Source organism: Gopherus flavomarginatus, chromosome 3 (genome assembly GCF_025201925.1).
Source record: "Gopherus flavomarginatus isolate rGopFla2 chromosome 3, rGopFla2.mat.asm, whole genome shotgun sequence".
In the NCBI taxonomy this organism is placed as follows: Eukaryota; Metazoa; Chordata; order Testudines; family Testudinidae; genus Gopherus; species Gopherus flavomarginatus.
This window is the reverse complement of record NC_066619.1, coordinates 95,821,439-95,841,026: the sequence shown is the minus strand read 5'-3', so window position 1 is coordinate 95,841,026 and position 19,588 is coordinate 95,821,439. Positions and strand designations below refer to the sequence as shown.

The 19,588-nt window shown below is 42.9% G+C and overlaps 2 protein-coding genes across 5 annotated transcripts in view; one reads left to right on the top strand and one right to left on the bottom strand.

The window, feature by feature from the left end:
- Positions 1 to 19,588, top strand: part of DOCK8 (dedicator of cytokinesis 8) — a 147,380-nt gene that overhangs the window by 70,049 nt on the left and 57,743 nt on the right. The gene's annotated exons all lie outside the window — the stretch shown is intronic.
- LOC127046789 (angiopoietin-related protein 3-like) lies at positions 4,945 to 7,683 on the bottom strand. 2 transcript variants are annotated; one of them, XM_050944307.1, is made up of 3 exons: positions 7,143 to 7,683; positions 6,455 to 6,565; positions 4,945 to 5,761 (listed from the first exon to the last, which is right to left on the bottom strand). In XM_050944307.1, exons 1-3 carry the CDS (start codon positions 7,635 to 7,637, stop codon positions 5,648 to 5,650), a joined length of 720 nt encoding a protein of 239 aa, XP_050800264.1. In that variant the 5' UTR covers positions 7,638 to 7,683; the 3' UTR covers positions 4,945 to 5,647. The 2 variants fall into 2 exon arrangements, with proteins under 2 accessions (XP_050800264.1, XP_050800265.1); XM_050944308.1 differs by having other exon boundaries at positions 7,164 to 7,683.

Here is a 19,588-nt window from a genome sequence, read left to right as displayed (position 1 = left end):
TGGGAGCTTGAATTCAAAACATTGCTAGACACTAAAAATCACGATCTTCATAAAGATACTGGATTTATGGTTAATTACAACAACCTGCAACTCACTAATCTCCCCTTTTGTCTTGGGATTACAAGTAGCTAATGGGCTACTTCACCTTGAGTGATCCCCTTGAATATGTGCTAACTACTTGTGCTAAACTATCTGTTAGATCTAATGTTTAGCTGTGACACTGTTAGTACCTTTTCAGACATGAAAGACGAGCTCTGTGTAGCTCGAAAACTTGTCCCTCTCACTAACAGAAGTTGGTCCAATAAAAGATATCACCTCATCTACTTTGTCTCTTTTAAATAATGTGACAGCACAAGGGATTGTATAAAATCATGTGTCCCTGTAGCTAAACCCCATCACCGTGGTCCTTTTCAAGTGTTCATAGTAATAAGTTCAATAACAGGTTTGCAGACCTTTGACATCTCTACTTAAAAATGACCTGACAACTTTCCAACAACTGCTGAAAAGTGTTTTTTTGAAATGTTCTTTGTAAAATAGGCTCCTCCCATATGATTTCATATTGTAAAGTTTGTCTTTAAGTTTAAACTAATAATTACTGAAACTTCTGTTTCTTTTTGACATTAATTCTGCTTATGCATAATACGTATTTCTTACTTTACTAATCACTTCCTTATGTGGGAAGTGTGAAACCACCATCTTGGCATGATTTTCCTAGTTTTGTGGCTGTGTTTTATAATCAGTTGAATTACTTTTTAAAATGTTAGCTACATTATTTTTTTTGTATGCTATGGCTTTCTGATCAGTTTAAAGAACAGGATACATCATTGCAGCTGGAATTGTTTTCTTGATTTAAACACTGCAAATAAAAAAAGTTGGGGGATATTTTTGAAAGTTAGATTAATGCAAATATCAAGTATTTAAACATGTCACTTTTTAAATAGGTTGTTTTCTCATAGATATCCCAGATTAATCCATACAGGGAAATGCAAATAGAAAGTCCGGAGTTTTTTTGAGCTGTGGAGGCTTGGCCCTTGCGACATGAGAGGAAGGGGCCCCGAGTGGCTGCAACTTACAACTCCCAGGTTCAGGTGACTGGGCATAGGGGTCGGAGCCACAAAGGTTTCCTGCTAAGCCAGCCAACCAGTGATAGTCAGGAGCATTTCACAGGAAACCCCACACTGCCTGGTGGCATGGTCCACAGCAGCATCCCTCCTAATCCTGTGCCGCCTCCCGCTGCCGCTCTCAGGGCAGGAGCCAACACCGGGCTCTTGCGATCTGCGAGGGACAGAGGTGGTGGGCGGCATCCGAGTGTGCAGCCGCCTCCTCTCTGGGCTCCAACTTTCCCAGCTCCCTGAACCACAGGGCCCGAAGCAACTTCCTGCCCCCCTACCTCTGGCTGCTGCTGCGTGGGCGAAGTGCCTGGCCAGGGGTGGATGGGTTGGAGAGGGTGGGAGCCGGGGAAGTTGGAGCGCGGGGAGGAGGTGGCTGCTTGCTCGGATGCCACTCGCTGCCTCTGTGCCACCGCAGATCGCCGGAGCCTGGCATTGGCTCCTGCCCTGGGAGTGGCAGTGGGAGGCAGTGCGGGACTCGGAGGGATGCTGCTGTGGACCATGTAAAAATTTTTTTGGGGGCACCACTTTTTGGCGCTCCCAAATCTTGGCGCCCTAGGCGGTCGCCTGGTTAGCCTAGTGGTTACACTGGCCCTGTAGCTACAGGTTAGCAATAGGCACACTCCAACCCCAAGCATCTCCTTGGAGTGCCCAGCCCCTGTTCCTCTATATTTCCAAATTAGCTGCTCCCAAAGTACCAGTGCACCCCTGCTTACCAGTTGCAGCTCTGATCCCTGCTCCACTTAACACACAGAACTTAAATAAGAGTATAGTGAAAACAAACAGCAGTTTATTTAACAAAGTACAGGGATTAGAGTAATAGCAAGTAGGAGCACTGGAAACAAAAGATTACATGTAAAATAAAAAGGTTACGTGCATTTTAGAGCCTAGATTTAATTAACTAGATATTTCTCTGTTTTATAGAGCAATGCTCACCAAAAGTCCTCCCAGCATCTTGCAGATGGACTTGGCTGTGATCACCCTTTCATGAGGCAAGTCCTGCTGTCCGCTTGCCTCCTTGGTGAAAGATGCTTTAGAAGTGTCATTATTTCAGTATAGTACTGTGTATCTGTGCTGTTCAGCCACTTGAGGGTGCAGTTTCTTCACTCTCTAGACCCAGACATGCTTTAATGAGGAAAGTTGCAGTGTCTTAAGCATGTGTGAGAGAAGATGGAAATTCATTTCTTTCTCCATTTGCAGCATTTTGTTCAAATATTTCTATAACTCAAGTGGTTTATACAATTAGAAGGGCAAATACAAATTAGCATGATTAACATCAAATCTTTAAACTCACAGATCCAAGCCAACAAAACAAACAAAGAAACGAAAAAGCACTGTGCCAGCTTTATTCCCTAGTGATATGGACTTATATTGTAATAGAATATAATATTATGGGATAATTATTTGTATTCTTTATTAGCATGTTACCCTGGACAGAGGTGGAAATGGTTACATGTACAGAATATTTATTTGGATAAAGTACATGAGTGAATGGAAGTTTACAGTTATAGGCTGGTAAATTTGAAGTCTGACTGTATGTGTGCAGGATGGAACCATCAATTAAATACCTGCCTCTGATGGCTCAATGGACTTTTTGCAAAGTTCTAAGTCAAGTAGTAGACTCCCAGCCTTAAGATTATTTTTTATGACGTACTGTAAAAGAGTCCCCTTAGGTTCTTCTCCCAAATGGGGGAGGGCCTGGCCATGCCCAGTTATTGACACAGGGTGCCTCCTGCACAGGCTCAAGTGGGCCTGCCCTTTGTGGGCCTTCTTAAATCCCTTCTGATGGGGGATCTAAAGGAAAGTTAAATGCCCCAGTGCACCTGAGAATAACTTCTTCCTAGAGTCCCTCAAAGGGGAAAAAGGTCAACAGTAGTGCCAACAACATAGCATCCGTGTAGTGGTTTTCAAGGAATCCCTCTGGCTGGGCTGCTGAATCGGGTGCACTCTGTCAGGCTTTCCCTGGGAGTTTACTGCGCTCCCCATAGGATCGGGGTGGAGATCTCCTCCTGGATAAGAGTTCCCCCATGGCTCCAGGAGTTGCTCCTACAGTCTCCTACTCAAGGTGATCTCTTTCCCCAGCTGACTGCAGTTTCTTCCTTTTTAAAGGCCTCCTCCCTACCATACCTGATTGAGAAGGCCAGAGGGGCAGGGCTAGCCCTGCACACAGGGTTCTTCTGGTGCCTTCCTCATCTAGTATGGGCTCTATTAATCCCATCACACATCCTGAAGGTCCTTTTCTAGCAGCGCAAAAGCTTTCATAGATAACAAGAAATATCTGGCTTTTCTGAAAAGTGGATTTTTCTTGTTTAACAGCAGAGGCAAATTCTTTGTTATAGATTCTGGATCTGACTTTGATTTTGCTTATGCTAGTTTTTATACTGGCGGATTGTCATTCCTTTATTATTCCTGATTTATCCTAGTGAGATCACAGCACTGTGAAACAGAGTGTTCCTTTTCGTTGTATACCTATGTTTCCTTAATAAAAGTAGTTTTGCATTGAATGACAAAACAACTGAAGATTTATTTCAATAACTTTTTTTTGTTCCAAATAGCACCAAAAAAAAAGCCTAAATCATGTTGAAATTTATAACCCCCCCCCCCCAATGAAATGTAAATAAAAATGATGCTGCACTCTGCCAGGGTAAAATTTTGGATCTAGAGCATAGTGATTTGCTTCAACAGTCACTGAGCTAAAACAGACACCGGGAGTTCATGTGTTTGATATGGGAAGTGTTAGGCTTTTGTTTTTAAGGGTTTGAAAGAAGCTCTCGTTTGGTTTTGTTTGTTTTTTTTAATTGAAGCTGCTAATTAGTGTTCTCGGGCATTTTGTGATCACCTGTGCTTGGGAGAGTGTTTCTAGACCCAACCTCTGCTTGGCTTCTGCTTTTAGCAGTAATGGTTCTGTCTAGTCTGGAAGAAAAGGTAATTCATTCATAATGGTCCCCATTGCTCTCATGTTTTGAGGAAGGGGTGATAGCACATGCTAACCACTTATTTACTTTAACAGTGGAGAGGTAACATTTTTCCTTGTGTTCATGCTACCCTTGAGATCCGGGGGCAGGGGAGTGTTGTACCTTCACAGCTTCCATTGTTTTGCTCACATTTTAGGTTGGTGATGCAATAGCTTTTGCTGATATGTGGCTCTGGGTGAACTTGTCTGTGCTCTGGCCCACACTCCAAGGTCCCATATTAGAGGGATTTCTTCCAGACACTATATGCATTGTTAGTATACTCGGAGAGGTCGAGGGGGTGGGAAGGGGCTTTATGAGCACAGCTGCCCTAACTTGTGTCATACTCTTGGGGCAGGGCGTCCCACCATGCTAACAGTTTCACGGTCACTCTCTGGCATAGAGATTGCTCCCTTCCCATTCCTTTATTTGTGTACCAGTGCTGGGGATTCTAGCACTGCATTGGTTTTTCTTTAAATTGCCCAACTTCATTTCTCTTTGTTTAAAAATGTGGGTCCCTGCTCATGTATTACCCTCAGAGTTCCTGCCATCAGAGGCCCCATTTATGTCTGTCTTGCTATCTCCCTGCTTCTTTATAGATCTCAGGAAAGAGCAGTGCTTAAGCCTCTGCTATTGGCAGAGGGGATATGACACAATATCCCACTTCTTGTTTTTACTATCCAGGAGTAGTTCCAGCCAGTCCCCACTTGTGCTTGGTGTGTGTGTGTGACTGTGTGTGTCTGCGCGCACACACAGCTGCTTGTAAGGTTTCCTGAAGTTATTGTGCTTTGTGTGTGTGTGCACTAAAATAAAAAAAATAATGAATTCTGTTACATGTTACTTAGCATAACACAAACCATGAAAAAATGAAAGTCTAGCAAACAGCAGTCTAGTGTAGGGTGACCAGACAGCAAATATGAAAATCAGGACAGGGGTGAGGGGTGGGGGTAATAGGACCCAATAGAAGAAGAAGACCCCAAAAATCAGGACTGTCCCTATAAAATCAGGACATCTGGTCACTCTAGTCTAGTGGCACAAGCATTCCTCCTGCATATAGCTTGTGTATCACAGTGCTTTCAACTGATGCATTACACTCTACGTGCCATAATAAATTCCATTAGTTATGTAATATACGATTGGTGAAATATATACCATATGGCATGTAGATCACTGTGCAGTCAAGTCAGTGAGCTGAGAAACTGAATAAAACATGAATTTCCATAATCTTCATGATAAACCATAGTTCTAAAAAATGTCTAAAAACATTTTTTTTAAAAAATCAGATGCACTAATTTTTTTCAATACCTTAAAATATTTGCTTTGTAACCAGTGTTTACATATCTACAACATTTCTGTTAGGAGCAAGCTACTAGGTAACTGTCATATTCACGCTACAATAACAATATTTTTGCAAAACTTTTCAGCACCTTGGCCATGCAGTTTGTTAAAAGATAAAAACTATTGAACAAGACAGCCCCTAGCTTTCTTGCATGTTAGCCTTCTAAATCAAGATAGAAATCCTAATAGCATATCTGCATTTACACTGCATAGATCCCTGGTAAAATATTTTAATCCTGTGATTGTCTTTCATATACTCTCATGTACTGATAATGTTGTGTTCTGCATCTCAGAAAAATCTGCTATTTTCTTCCTGATTCCATTGGTCTTCCGCTGTCTGGCTAGCTTGCTTTTTGGCCTAACCTGTGTAGCAAAAAGTAATGACAACAATGCAATGTAGTTAAAAATAAAAGAGAATTACAGAAACAAAGTTAATGCAAGTCATTTATAAAGTATACAGGGAAATCACAAGGTTTTCTTTCTATCTGTACTAAAGTGAGCATCAGTCTTCCAGAGATACATAGGAATCAGATGATTCCATTAATCAACAAGTATGCATCTCCATTCTTTTGGCAGGCAGAATGTTGAGACATTAGACTGTAGCCATTGAATTCTGAAACCAGCTCTGTTACTGACTCCCTGCATAGCCGTGGGCCATTGTATCCTATTTGTAAAATTCCTGCCATGCAGGAATGTGACATGGGTTGATGATATTTATACAGTACTTAGAGGATTAGTGCCAGCTTTTGGTATTGGTGGTTTTTGAATTCCCAACTCCTGGTGCCAAGAATTGTGGCAGATCTCTTGTCTTTCATCTACCATTTAGGAAAAAACGTATCATGACTGTTTCTCCCTGTAACAGGAAAAGCTCTTGAGGCAGGGACACTCTTTTTATAATGTTTGTACAGCACCTACTGTGATGGGTTCCTAGGTGCTACCACAATACAAATAAATAATATTCATAATAATGTTACCAGTTCAGTGGATCACTGTATTCTTCCAAACTCAAAACAAAGGCCAGCAGTGAATGGGGAAGAAAAGTTATGAAGAGCCTACCTTTTTCAGTAACTTTTGAATGAGGGCATCTTGTATACTAATTTGGTCTTCCTGCAGCTCCACTTCAGTAAGCAACTCATCAATTCTTATGCTTTGAGTTTGCACAAAAGACTAAGAAAAGAGGTGGAGAGGGAGGAAAAGATTACTTTGAAGCTGCAGAAATCTTTGATGCGTTCCAAGGTTTGGTCACAAAATACTGGGGCATCTTCAATGTGATTTTTTTGTTTGTTTTTTTTAGCTGGAGGAATTATCAGAAATAGAATAGAACATTGTTTTTAGAGGCAAACCTTGTTGTCCCCATGCAGGCAAAATTCTCAATGAAGCCAATAAGAGTTTTGCCTGAATAAGAACTGCAGGTTTTGTCCCACTTTTAATTGTATGTGGTAAATGAATTTACCACTACGGTTTTTGAATAATAATTAGTAATTATCAAGCTATACAATGCACAAAAAATAAAGAAAGCTCATGCGTGGAAGATCTTACACGTAACCATGTAAATCTTAAATAAAGAAAAAATGCAGAGCAAAACAGACAAGCTTGTTTTCAGCTCATATAGTAACAGATTTATGGATTTAAAAAAAATGTCCTATGTCTAGCATCCACTTTTCCTGAGAATCACTGTAAGTGAATAAATAATCATGCTAAAAGATTATTAAGAAGATCAGGTGTTAAAAACTCCAGTACTTACCATAATGTCAGTCATACTCACTGAAGTACTGGTGTTAGTCTTGTAATTTAGGGCATTCTCTATCTTCTCCTTTAAAAATTCCAGCTTGGTGTTGAAAGTCATTCTGTAGTGCATCACTTCACCAAGCTGGTTCTGGAGCTCTGCAGAGAGCCTGCCCAGAACTTGGTTCCTAGTTTCAAGTTGCTGAGTTTTTTCCATAAGACCATTTCTCAGCCTCTTATTTAGGCTGACCTGCTCCAGTAATTCTATCAAGGAGTTGTTAAAAATGTTGAGCTGTTGACAGATGTAGGTAATTTTCTCTTTAGTATGGTCAACCTGCTCCTTTAACCCAGCTCCAAGCTTCAGGACACCCTGAGAGAGCACATGGATTTCCTCGCTGGAATAATGAAAGTGGGCACCTGGCATTTCTTTCTTGCTTGATGCATAGCTTCCTTTGGTTACACTATTTAGAGAATGTGCAATACTCAGGAGGACCAAAACAGATATTTTGTGCATTGCAACTTGTAAATATTTTTAGCCTCCTACAGATCTGCCAGCCTGGTCTAAGAAAAGTTTCCAAATGGACCACTTTGAAGGTCCCAGCACAGTGGGAGAAAATGTGAATGCGATCAACAAAGTATTTTCAAATTCCACAGGTTAACCCCTAACTTCCTATTGCAGTTAAAGTGCAGCTGTTTAAATACTGGGTGCTGGAGGGTTAGTGATGAGTCTATGCTTTTAATTCCAAAATATTTTGCATTGAAATTATATCAGTCAAAAACATCCTGGGAAAAAGAAGATATTGAAGCATGTGAGATGATGTATTCTATCACGTAAAACATATGACTACACAGGAACATGTTATCAGTATTTTGGGAAGTACTAGATTATATTAAATGTCATGTACCTACAAGGATAGTCTTATTTATTAAATTTACAAGGCCAAAATAATGTCATCATAATTATCAACAGTATCAGAAATTAGGGCTATTTAAGGAACATTTTCAAGAAACTTTTTTTGTTTCTTTGAGGCATATTGTCTACTGTATGTTAAAGCTTAGAGTTAATGATCATCAGAAATTTAACCATTTAGTTCATTAATAAAGATTTCATGCAATTAGATTTGAAAGTCGATAGGGTGACCAGATGTCCCGATTTTATAGGGACAGTCCTGATTTTTGGGTCTTTTTCTTATATAGGCTCCTATAACTCTCTACCCCGTCCCGATTTTTCACATTTTCTGTCTGGTCACCCTAGAAGTAGATCAACTCTTCTGCTGGTGCAGTTGGAGAGAACCTAGATCCTAGGATCACAGAATGAACAGGAAAGTTGTGGTTCCACGAACATTGTCCCTGTACAAGTCCATGAAATTCCCCATACCCTTTTTCTCTAGTACTCACAGAAGGCCCTTAGGTCAATGTACTTTGGGGTGGAGCCCAAGGGAAGACCTTACTCCTGGCTTATCCTGTGGATATCAGAGTAAATATCAGGTTTTAATGGTGCTTAAAACATTATCATTTCCCATTGGGTCCCTTGCACAAGTGTGAATGGGCCTTCCCTCTGGATCTCCAGGATTCATGGGGGTTGGGAGGTTGAAACTGATTACCTCTTGTGCATCCCACAAAACACCCACTTGAGTGGATGGTTACTTGGTAACTCCATGACATGGACCTCACAGAGTTATATACCAAGCCCCAGCCTAAACCTAATCTGGAGCTGAACACAGATTCCTGAACTGATCTCTAATTTTAAGTATAAGAAAATATTATTGAGGCTATTATCCATATTAAAAGTAAAATCATGTTTAAAAAACCCAAAGAACTATGGCCATCTTGAGAATTTATGCATGTACTTCCTTTTAAAATAATGCAGCATATTAAAATTTTGCTGATGCACCATTTCTTCTGTGTTTTCTAAGTTATTGAAAATGAGTTTATATAGTCAGTAAAATAACTGCAATTTGGGATAAAGTTTACAGCCATTTTTCTGAAGACCTAATTACGAGTGAAAACAATAGAACCAACAGAGACTATGTTGACATATACTAAATAACTGCGTTATTTGTATCTGTTACCATCAACAGCAAGTGCCAAGGTTAATTTAGTGATCACAGTACACTTGCATATCAGTCTGTGTTCTGTATTAATAGGGTCTACCTAGAGATGTATTGAATTTTATTATGTGTGGTATTCATGTCCTAGTCATCCATAGACGTATCTATTGTTGATTAAAATTTGGAACCCAGCCACACTGGGATGTAACACACAAGTAGTCATGTAATTTAGTATGAAGAACTACCAACCAACACAACCAATAATTTTGAGTAATGGCATTTAAGCACAAGAGGGTCAAATTCTTAAAGCCTGTGCATATATTTTATTTTGGTGGAGGATAGATCTGCTCTGCCCTGACCAGTGAACATGGTCAAGTCAGTGCAGTAAAATTTCATGGAGATGTAGGACAGGACAGCGAGTTCAGACCACAGTGGAGTTGTACAGTGTGCAAGTCAGGGCAGGGTTTGATCCTATTGTGTTTAGACAGAGCAGTACATGAGCTGAGCTCTCTTCAGAGGGTTCTCCAACCCAAGTCAGTGTTATGTGCACAGTAAGGGTTGTTTCTGTGAATCGGTGGTTTTACTGAGAGACTCTAAATTAGATTTGCATTAATTTTATGTTGTCATCTTTATTTTATTAATTATTGTCTTGTGGACTTGCCTGAACATTGTTTTGTTATTATCTTAGCCAATGTTTTGGTCTTTCTTTGACATCAAAACATCTTCTGCACAGTTGAGCATTTATATTGCTTTGACACTGATTTGCACAGAAATTTTTCTATTGTTATTTTTGACCTTGTAACGTGGTGTCCAAACACTAGCACTAAAGGAACTCAACTTAAAAATCAGACTTCTATCTGAAAATGTTTTACCTGCTATAGTTACAAATCACAACTAAAATGACTAAAACTGCAAGACATTAGAGAAACATATGCTCTTCTGTTTTAAAAGTATGTTTACCTTTTACATAGTCAGGCTTCACTATTCCCCTGGACAGTCAGTTGATTTTCCCAGGGTTTTGTTTTGGGTTTTTTGTGCGTGTTGAGGTTCTTGGTGCAACAACTGAGGAGAGAAAAGCGTTTACAATAATAGATACATGCAGTTGAAAGTAACAAAACTTGGCAGAGAGACTTAGGAACTGAAGTACCTAAAGCTACTTACATTTTTTAAAAAAAGTTTTAGATCTCAAGATGGAGGTGTCCATTTAACACTAGCCTGAGAACAGTAACTGAATCATGCTATACCCCATTCATTTGTATGTGAAACTAGCATCATTGAAAAATACTTGAGAGTACCTATAGAGGACTTTTTAAGAACACAAAATAGGCCTAAACTGGTGAAATCTGGAGTGGTAGGTGGTTGTTTTTAATTAAACTAAATTGTACCTGAAGTTTGATGTCCGAAATCTGATGCAAGTCATCTTCAAATTATGTTGGTCTGTGCTCAAAAAAACAGTTTTACCTTTCAAAAAAAATTCTGGGAAGAAAGTTTGTAGTTGGACTGACATCATTTATGCTAAAGTTCACCCCAGTATGATTTTGAAATGCTGAGATTATTATTATTTGGTGTATGCAATTGTCCAAGCCACAGCGTTCTTATCAACAGTGTTCAAGACACAAAGACCTCCAGGAAGTTGATTCATTTTGCAGTCCTCAGCAATGTGTGTCATAGTTTGTGGCTGCCCGCATTGACATAGTGGACGTTGCTGAGATAACAAACCCAAATAGGATGTTTATAATGGCAAAACTAACTCAGTCTTTAGCTGCAGTGATACTTGTATAATGCTGGCTAAATAAAGGAACAGTTTACAGTACAGCAGTGTGAAGATAACATCCCTCAACTAGAAACAAGAATCGGTGGCTGCAGCTGACCAAATTCCAGAGTGTTTTGCCCAGCATACATGCTCCATCCTAGAGGTTGTAGGGTAAGGTATCCCTTACAAAAATTAATCTCTGTAAAAAGCACTCTCAAAAAATAAAAAGAGAGGGAGAGAGAGGGGGTCAGAATGGGTCAGATCCTGAGCCCTGATGTGGCCCCTTTTCAGCATCACTTTACATTCCACCCGGCTGTACTTCACCCTTACCTGTCTAATCTTACTGGCCATTACAAGGAAGTGTAAATGAGAGCATTGAGGTTGCTCTAACTTGCACTAGGAGTCAAGTTGGGCCCTGACTGTTCTGAAAATTGAGGGAGCCAAAGATGATATATGAGCCACATTTACACAGGCACTGACTTTACAATGTGCTGGGGGACGGGGGGCTCTGCCCCAGGCTCTACTCCCACTCCACCTCTTCCTGCCTTTGCGTTAGAGGAGCTAGATACAGCCTTTAATGGAAAGATTAACCATACTGGGATACCTTTGCTTTCCTAATGACCCTTTCCATCAGATACAAATGTCTAATGGTCCTGTGCGTTGATCTCCCTGAAAGGGGATGTTTCAGCCTTGTGTATCAGTTACTTTTCCACTTTTATTGAACTCAAGAGTAGCTGTGACACCTAGACCAGAATGTGTCCATTAGGCACAGCTGCACTGTCCCACTGGCATTACCAGGGGGCACTGATCCTCAGGGAGACACCGTGTCTCCTGGAGTTCCCCAGCCCTACAGGAGCATACTGCTGTGCCACAATTTAGGAGAATGTGCTCCCTCCCATGCATGGCCTGCTCGCTGCTGGTTGTTGCGGTAAGGATGTTCTGGGCATTGAGGGGGCAATCCAGACCAGTGAGAGGTAGTGTCACAACTTACGCTGCGACTCTGGGTGTCTTGCAGTGCTTTGCTGCTGGAGCTGCCAGCCTGAGATGCTCACAACCAGCCTACAAGCATGTAGCTCCCACACTGAAGTGTCTGTGCTTGACAGCCCTGGTTCAGCAGCTCCGGCCCCAGCGGCCTGCCTACAGCCCCACTCTGGCTTCCACCAGCTTTGGTTTCTAGTTGCAGGGTGAGCCCAACACACTTCCAGTCCCAAATTATCCCCAAGCCATGTGCTCTGTAATGTCCTGCCCCCTCCTGGGCATCTTGGAGAAATGATAAAGTTTGTTTGTTCCTCTAAATCAGGGGCCGGCAACCTTTCAGAAGCGGTGTGCCGAGTCTTCATTCATTCACTCTAATTTAAGGTTTCGCGTGCCAGTAATACATTTTAACATTCTTAGAAGGTCTCTTTCTATAAGTCTGTAATGTATAACTAAATTATTGTTGTATGTAAAGTAAATAAGGTTTTTAAAATGTTTAAGAATCTTCATTTAAAATTAAATAAAATGCAGAGCCCCTCGGACCAGTGGCCAGGACCCAAGCAGTGTGAGTGCCATTGAAAATCAGCTCGCGTGCCGCCTTTGGCACCTGTGCCATAGGTTGCCTACCCCTGCTCTAAATACACAAAAGCTACCACCTTGCCACATTAACTGGAATTAACATTCACTTTAATTCAAACACAGCACTGGTGATTTAGATTAATAGTAAAACAAATGTATTAACAAAAGAAAATGGGATTACAAGTGAGTTCAAGTATAAAAATAAAGTTAGAAAGGGTTACAAACAAATAAAAGTGAAAACATGCCTCTAAAAGTCTAAATCTTAATGTAGCAAGGTACAGGTTTTGTTCAAAATGCTTTTTCTCACCTATATTCAGTTGCCAGAGAGCAGGGCCGGCTTTAGGCCGATTCGCCCGATTCCCAGGAATCGGGCCCCGCGCCTTAGACATTTTTTTTTTAACTTACCCCAGGTCCCTGGCTGCGATCTGCTCAGGGGTCTTCCGTGGTCCCGCTCCCTTGAGCGAAGCGCAGGAGGGAGCACTGCAAGCCCCGCGGCCCCGGCTGGAGTCCCGGCTGGAGCGCGGCAAGCCCCTCTCTCCCGGCTGGAGCTCCGGCCGGAGCGCGGCAAGCCCCAAGGCCCCACTCTCCCAGCTGGAGCCCCGGCTGGAGCGCGGCAAGCCCCGCTGCCCTGGCTGGAGCGCGGCAAGCCCTGAGGCCCTGCTCTCCCAGCTGGAGCTCCGGGCCTTTAAATAGCCTCCAGAGCCCTGGGGTAGTGAGGGGCTCCGGGGACTATTTAAAGGGTCAGGGCTCCAGCTGCCTGCCTCTGCCATCCCGGTCCTTTAAATAGCTGCCAGAGCCCCACCACCCCCATGCATTCCCCAGGGTTCCCCGCGGCTATTTAAAAGATCCAGGGCGGGCTAGAAGCTGGGGAGCCCCGGGCCCTTTAAATAGCCCCCAAAGCCCTGGGATAGCAGGGAGCTTGGGGGCTATTTAAAGGGCTGGGCTCCAGCTGCCTCAGCTGCACCCCCTGCCCTGCCCACACCAGCCCTGCTCCCCCTGCCTGCAGCCAGCTCTGCATCCTGTGCCCACAGCCAGTCCCTGTCAAACCCCCTGCCCTGTCTCCAGTCAACCCCTGCCACACACCCGTGGCCCTGCCCAAAGCCAGCCAGCCCCACACACACTGCTGCCCGCACCAGCCCTGCATACCCTGCCCTGTCTCCAGCCAACCCCTGCTGCACCTGCTGTCTGAAGCCAGCCAGTCTCACACTCCTCTGTCTCCAGCCCTGCCAACCCCTGCTGCATGCCCCCATGGCCCTGCCTGAAGCCAGCTCGCCCCACACACCCCCTATCTCCAACCAGCCCCACACCCCTTGCCCTGCCTGCAGCCAGACCCTACCTCCAGTCAGTCCCATGTCCACTTGTGCCCTGCAGTTCCCAGGGCAGTAACCCTGCACACCTGCTTCAATGAGGGGGGCAGGGAGCAGCTGGGACCCACACATGTGAAACAGCAGTCATTATAACCAATCAACAGCATATATGATGCAATGTACATAATATATAATTTTATTATTTATATGGTTATGGAAAGTAAATAATACATTAAAGAAATGAAAGGCTTTTTTTTCCACTTTTTTTTTTTAAGTCATCCCTGCCAGGGCCCAGCCGAAAATGTTCGAATTGGGCCCCGCACTTCCTAAAGCCCTTTTTTAAGTCATCCCTGCCAGAGAGTTCAACCCCTCATTGGTGGAAGGACCCATCTTTCTCAGCATGCAAGAGCGCTGTTCCTTTGTGTATGTCTAGTGATGGATGCAAAGATGGCTTCTGTCTTTGCTTATATCTTCCAAAGTTCAGTGACTTTGTTTCAAGAGGCAGGATGACCTCATGCTGTTCTTCCCTTCCTGTCTGTAAATGGGGCTTCCATTGTTTTGATTCCACCATGCATAATTTTTATAGTGGACAGGTAAATGGCTACTTTTCTCCTGTCTGGAACGGAACCTGTTTCTCCCTGTTTGGCCACAGACTTTAAAACATGATATCATTTAGTATCCATATTTCCTCATAGGGTGTCAATACATACATTTCACAGTGATATTAATCACCACTATGTCATTAGCTTTCAGAAAAGACCTCACTCTATACACTTCTATAATACAGTAATATTGTATTCAATCACTTGATTCAATTGCTTATCACTTGAGGTTCACCCCACACCCCTGTAATTATACACCAGTAAACCTTTGCAGTGTATTCTTCTGAAAAGTAAAACCCAGGTCAGCTTCTCTCTCCTGCTGGGGCGTAGACGCCATGCTGTCTCCTCCCTGACTTGTTAGTGTGAGGTTTGCCTCTACCCCTTGTTATCTTGATAGGTCTGTTTACCCAATATGTAGATACATTCTCATCGTCTTTCAGAGTACTTTGGAGGAGTGGGGGAGGTGTAGGTTGGATATTAGGAAAAAACGTTTTCACTAGGAGGGTGGTGAAGCACTGGAATGGGTTACCTAGGGAGGTAGTGGAATCTCCTTCCTTAGAGGTTTTTAAGGTCAGGCTTGACAAAGCCCTGGCTGGGATGATTTAGTTGGGGATTGCTCCTTCTTTGAGCAGGGGGTTGGACTAGATGACCTCCTGAGATTCCTTCCAACCCTGATATTCTATGATTCTAAGTGACTTCCAGGAGGGGAAAACACATGCCTTTTTCTGGGGTAGATTTGTATACTATCTCCCTCGGACATGCCTGGTTTAAACACACTTGAGTCATAATTCTAGCATATATCTGTTACTTTTAATACCCACTGCACAGATACCTCACAGAAGAATACAAAATAAATGATCAATGGGTTGTTAGTTTTCCAATGATACCTCACAAGGTATATTTTGTACAAAGATTATTACAGTAGTGTGTAGGGTGTGAATACGAGAGTGCTTAGTGTCCAAGAGGGCCATGCCCGACTCTCTGTTTTCTCTCCCTCTGTCAGAGTGGCTTGTAGTCCATGTGAAGCACCTCTGCTCAGGAGGGCTGCCAGTTGTATCTGGGTCATGCACAGTGGGAGGAAGCTCCATTTACCTTTATCCTCCTGACCTTACACAGACCAACCAGGACTTGCCACAATCTGGCCCTTTCTGAATGCAAGCTATTTAGTGCCGGATGCTGCCCTTTACTGTCCCTAGTTGTGGTGGGGTTGGCAAATGTGAGACCAGTGGAGATATACGAGAATAAAGGGGGTCAGAATTTGGCCCTTATCTATGTACTTGCTGTATTAATTTGTACATTGGCACCTCCTCATATGTGTAGTCAGCAGAGAGCTCTCAGTTTACATGTGATTTTACACATCTTTCATTTTAAGTCACATCTAAATGTAAAATCCAGCACTCAGGGTCATTATGTGGATTTGTGACACCCTCTATAGAGCTGCGGATCCATAAACCAATGAACAGATTATACAATCTCTCCTCTATGTGTTTTTTCGTCTCTGGCAGGTGTAATATTGATAATATCCTTTGTTTAATAAGTCATTCGGCCAAGCATAATTCAATAGAAGTTACCAATATATTTTGCACTTTCCTTAGCTGTTTCATAGCATCATGTAAAGAGAACCTAGCTGAATGGAAATTGCATATAAAAATGTAAATGGTAGATTGCATTACTCTGTGAGACTTGGCACACAGCAAAATGAAAGGGACTAGTTTGTCCGCTAAGACATGCTGCAGTCCATCCAGCATGTCCTAGCTGATAAACCAACCTGGGATTTTTTTTAATTTCACTGTGAAGTCTGCTACATCTCACAAAGTACTGCAACCCTAAACATTGCAGTACATGGTGATAAACTGAACTAAGTTTTCTACATCTCAGTTTATTTGTACCAAAAGAATAATAATAATTAATACTAATACTAATACTTATCTCTTAGATATAGCACTTTTCATCAATCAGTCTCAGACAGCTTCTCAGTCTATAATATATTTATCCTCACAAAAACCTCTGTGACGTAGGAAGGTGCCATCGTCCCCATTATAGACATGAGGAATTGAGGCACAAAGAGGCTAAAGAGACATCTAGACTGCACGCTTTTTACAGCAGCATAAAGAGTACATACACTCCACCTCTACCCCAGCACATGTATAAATATTTCTTGCAGGTGGTGAGGCGCTGCTTAGGCAAGTTGAGGAAAGACACACCTGATCCCTGTGTGATGAACCCAGATACAGACCCTACTTGGCGCTCTACAGCCCAAGCAGTGCTTCCTCATTTACACTGCAGTTTTGAGCGGTGCAATGTCCCACTGCCTCTCCACTGCTGGAGTCTTTCCCTGCTGCAGAGAAAATCTCCAGCAGTGAGAAAAATCTCGGGCAGAAGGGAGGCAGCAGACAAAGGCTCAGGCAGCTTCCTTCTGCTGTAGCCTTTACCCACCACAGTGAAAGATTGGCAGAAGGGAAAGGCTCTGGCAAGGAGGAGGCAAGAGGGAAAGGCTTTGGCAACTCTTTGCTGCTGGAACCTTTCCCCACTGCCTCCCCCCCTGGCAGAGCCTTTCCTTGCCACAGTGGGCTGATCCAGACTAGGGGAGGAAAATCGATCTTAGATACGCAACTTCAGCTACGTGAATAACGTAGCTGAAGTCGAATATCTAAGATCGAATTACTCACCCGTCCAGACGGCGCGGGATCGATGTCCGCGGCTCTCCGTGTCGATTCCGGAACTCTGTTGGGGTTGATGGAGTTCCGGAATCGATATAAGCGCGCTCGGGGATCGATATATCGCGTCTAGATTAGACGCGATATATCGATCCCCGAGCAATCGATTTTAACCCGCCGATACGGCGGGGTAGTCTGGACGTGGGCTTTGGCAGCAGGGAGCTGCCTGAGTTTCCCCACAGTCTCCCTCCCACTGGAACCTTTCACTGATGTTTGTAGCTATACATACCCTACACACCACTGCCAATGTTGTGCAGTATAGATGTAGCCTAAATGACTTGCCTAGGGTCACACAGGTCACCATGGCAAAGCAGCGTATTGAGCCCGGGGCTCCCATGTCTTAAACTAGTGCTGTAACCACTGGACTATTCTTTCATGAACATTTTCTCAGACAAAGCCATAGTGCCACAGATATATATGGTACTGTCGAGCTGTTGTATATGCAGTTTATGATTGCAACAGTTACAAGTAGGGTATGAGAAATGGTGGCAGCTATTCTAAGCTTCATAGGATGCTTTCTGCTCAGACTGATGCTGGCTAAACTGTTCAGAGCCTGCAGTTTCAGCCAAAATTTTTGCCCTTGTTACCCAGTGCTAATCTTATTCCTACTGTGGTAGGAAGAGAACTGGTTAGGAAATCTGTCCTGCATTGGACAAGGCAGAATGAGATACACAACAGACAAAATCCTGTAAATCAAGGTCTTTGTACCAGGTGGTCATTAATCTATGTTAAACACTGACATTTGGCAGAATCCTAGCTAAGAAAGGACCCCTACAGCTGTCAGACCATCATAAAAACAACTTTCATAACAAACAGCCTCGTTTTCCTCCATTGGGGCTTTCCTCAGAGTGGGATTGCACCCGTATAACTGAATGGCAAATTTGGCCCAATGAGTGGTATGAAGTGAATATTGTGCTGCTGTTATAGTATGCAGAAATACAACTTCTTGTTTGTAATTAACTCAATATTGTGGCAGCCCTACTGAAGTCAACTGTAATTTTGCCATAGACTTCACTGGGGTCAGGGTTTTACCCTTGGATTTTGAAGCACAGGCACCGACTTTCCAAAGTGCTGGGGGTCAGGCCCTGCCCCCACTCCACCCTTTCCCCCCAAATCCCACCCTGCTCCACCCCACCCCGCCTCTTCCCACCCAGTTCCACCCCCTCCCCTGAGCACGCCGTATCATCACTCCACCCACTCCCCACCAGAGCCTCTTGCACGCTGTGAAACATCTGATTGCAGCAGGCGGTAGACACTGGGGTAGGCACTGACCTGTGGGGCCCATCACTGGGTGGGAGGTGCTGAGGGGATCGGAGGAGTTGATAGGGGGGCTACTGGTGGGTGCTCAGTGCCCAGTATTTTTTCCCCAGGGGTGCTCCAGCCCCACAGCGCCCACAGAGTCGGCACGTATGTGAAGTACCCTTATGTATCCTTTGATCCTGCAGACTCTTCCACTCTGCTAGCCTATCCTCCACTCCGCAAAGTCAATTTGTGCAGGTGCAGTGATCTGCCTATGTAGAGAAGCTTGCAAGATTTGAGGCATAGTTAATTGTAAAGGTATACTGCATTTCCAGGAAGGAGCTGCATTTTTTTTAAAAAAAATATGTTTATAAACATTAGTAAAAATCAGTCCCCAAACCAGACACCAAGAACTACAGGTTGAAAAACTATTTAAGTGCCATCGTTAACCTGCTATCATTATTGAGTTGTTATAACCTTGGCAAATGTGAAACAGAGTTGTTGAGTTTATTCGGTGAATATATATATATTGCATCTCTGAGCATATCCTTCATTCAGAGCCAATTTCTATGTAGGTGAGAAAGCAGCAGCCCTATCCAGCAATGCTCTCTATTTGTCTTGTGTTATTAAGACGTTCTTATAAGCTTTGTTTTTCCTCTTTAACATTTGCAGACAATAGAGATTATTGTGTTTCATTGCATAAAGCAGGAATGTTAATTTATTATGGAATCAGCACATTTTATTGCATGAAAATGGTCTTCATTTGTTTCCATATCACATTGCCTCATAATAAGCTATATCACTAGGTTCTGGAATGCTAGGGGAATGAAGGATTAGCTGAGACTCAATGTACCTTGAACTTTCCCTTGCTTGGCAAGGAAAGCTTTAAATGCTAGGTCTGCGTTACGAGATTTTTTTTTTTATTTGCCAGCAACTATAAAAGCAGACAGCTGCTGTCTAATGAAAGAATAAACTAAAACAAAGAAAAAAATCCGTGAAATACATCATTACAGCTGGGCATCCTAGCTGCTTTGTATTGATCTAAACAAAACATGAGGCAGACGTGGATCAAAAAATGGATGTGTATTGTTTGTTGGTTTGAACCAAATACCTAGTGAAACTCAAAGCCAAGTGAGTTTTTTGTTTGTTCCTTCCCCACAAAAGGTACAGACTCCTGTTCTCCCCTGTTGGTCATCTACCCTTCTATCACCTTCTACCATCTTCAGTGAGCATCTGAGTGCT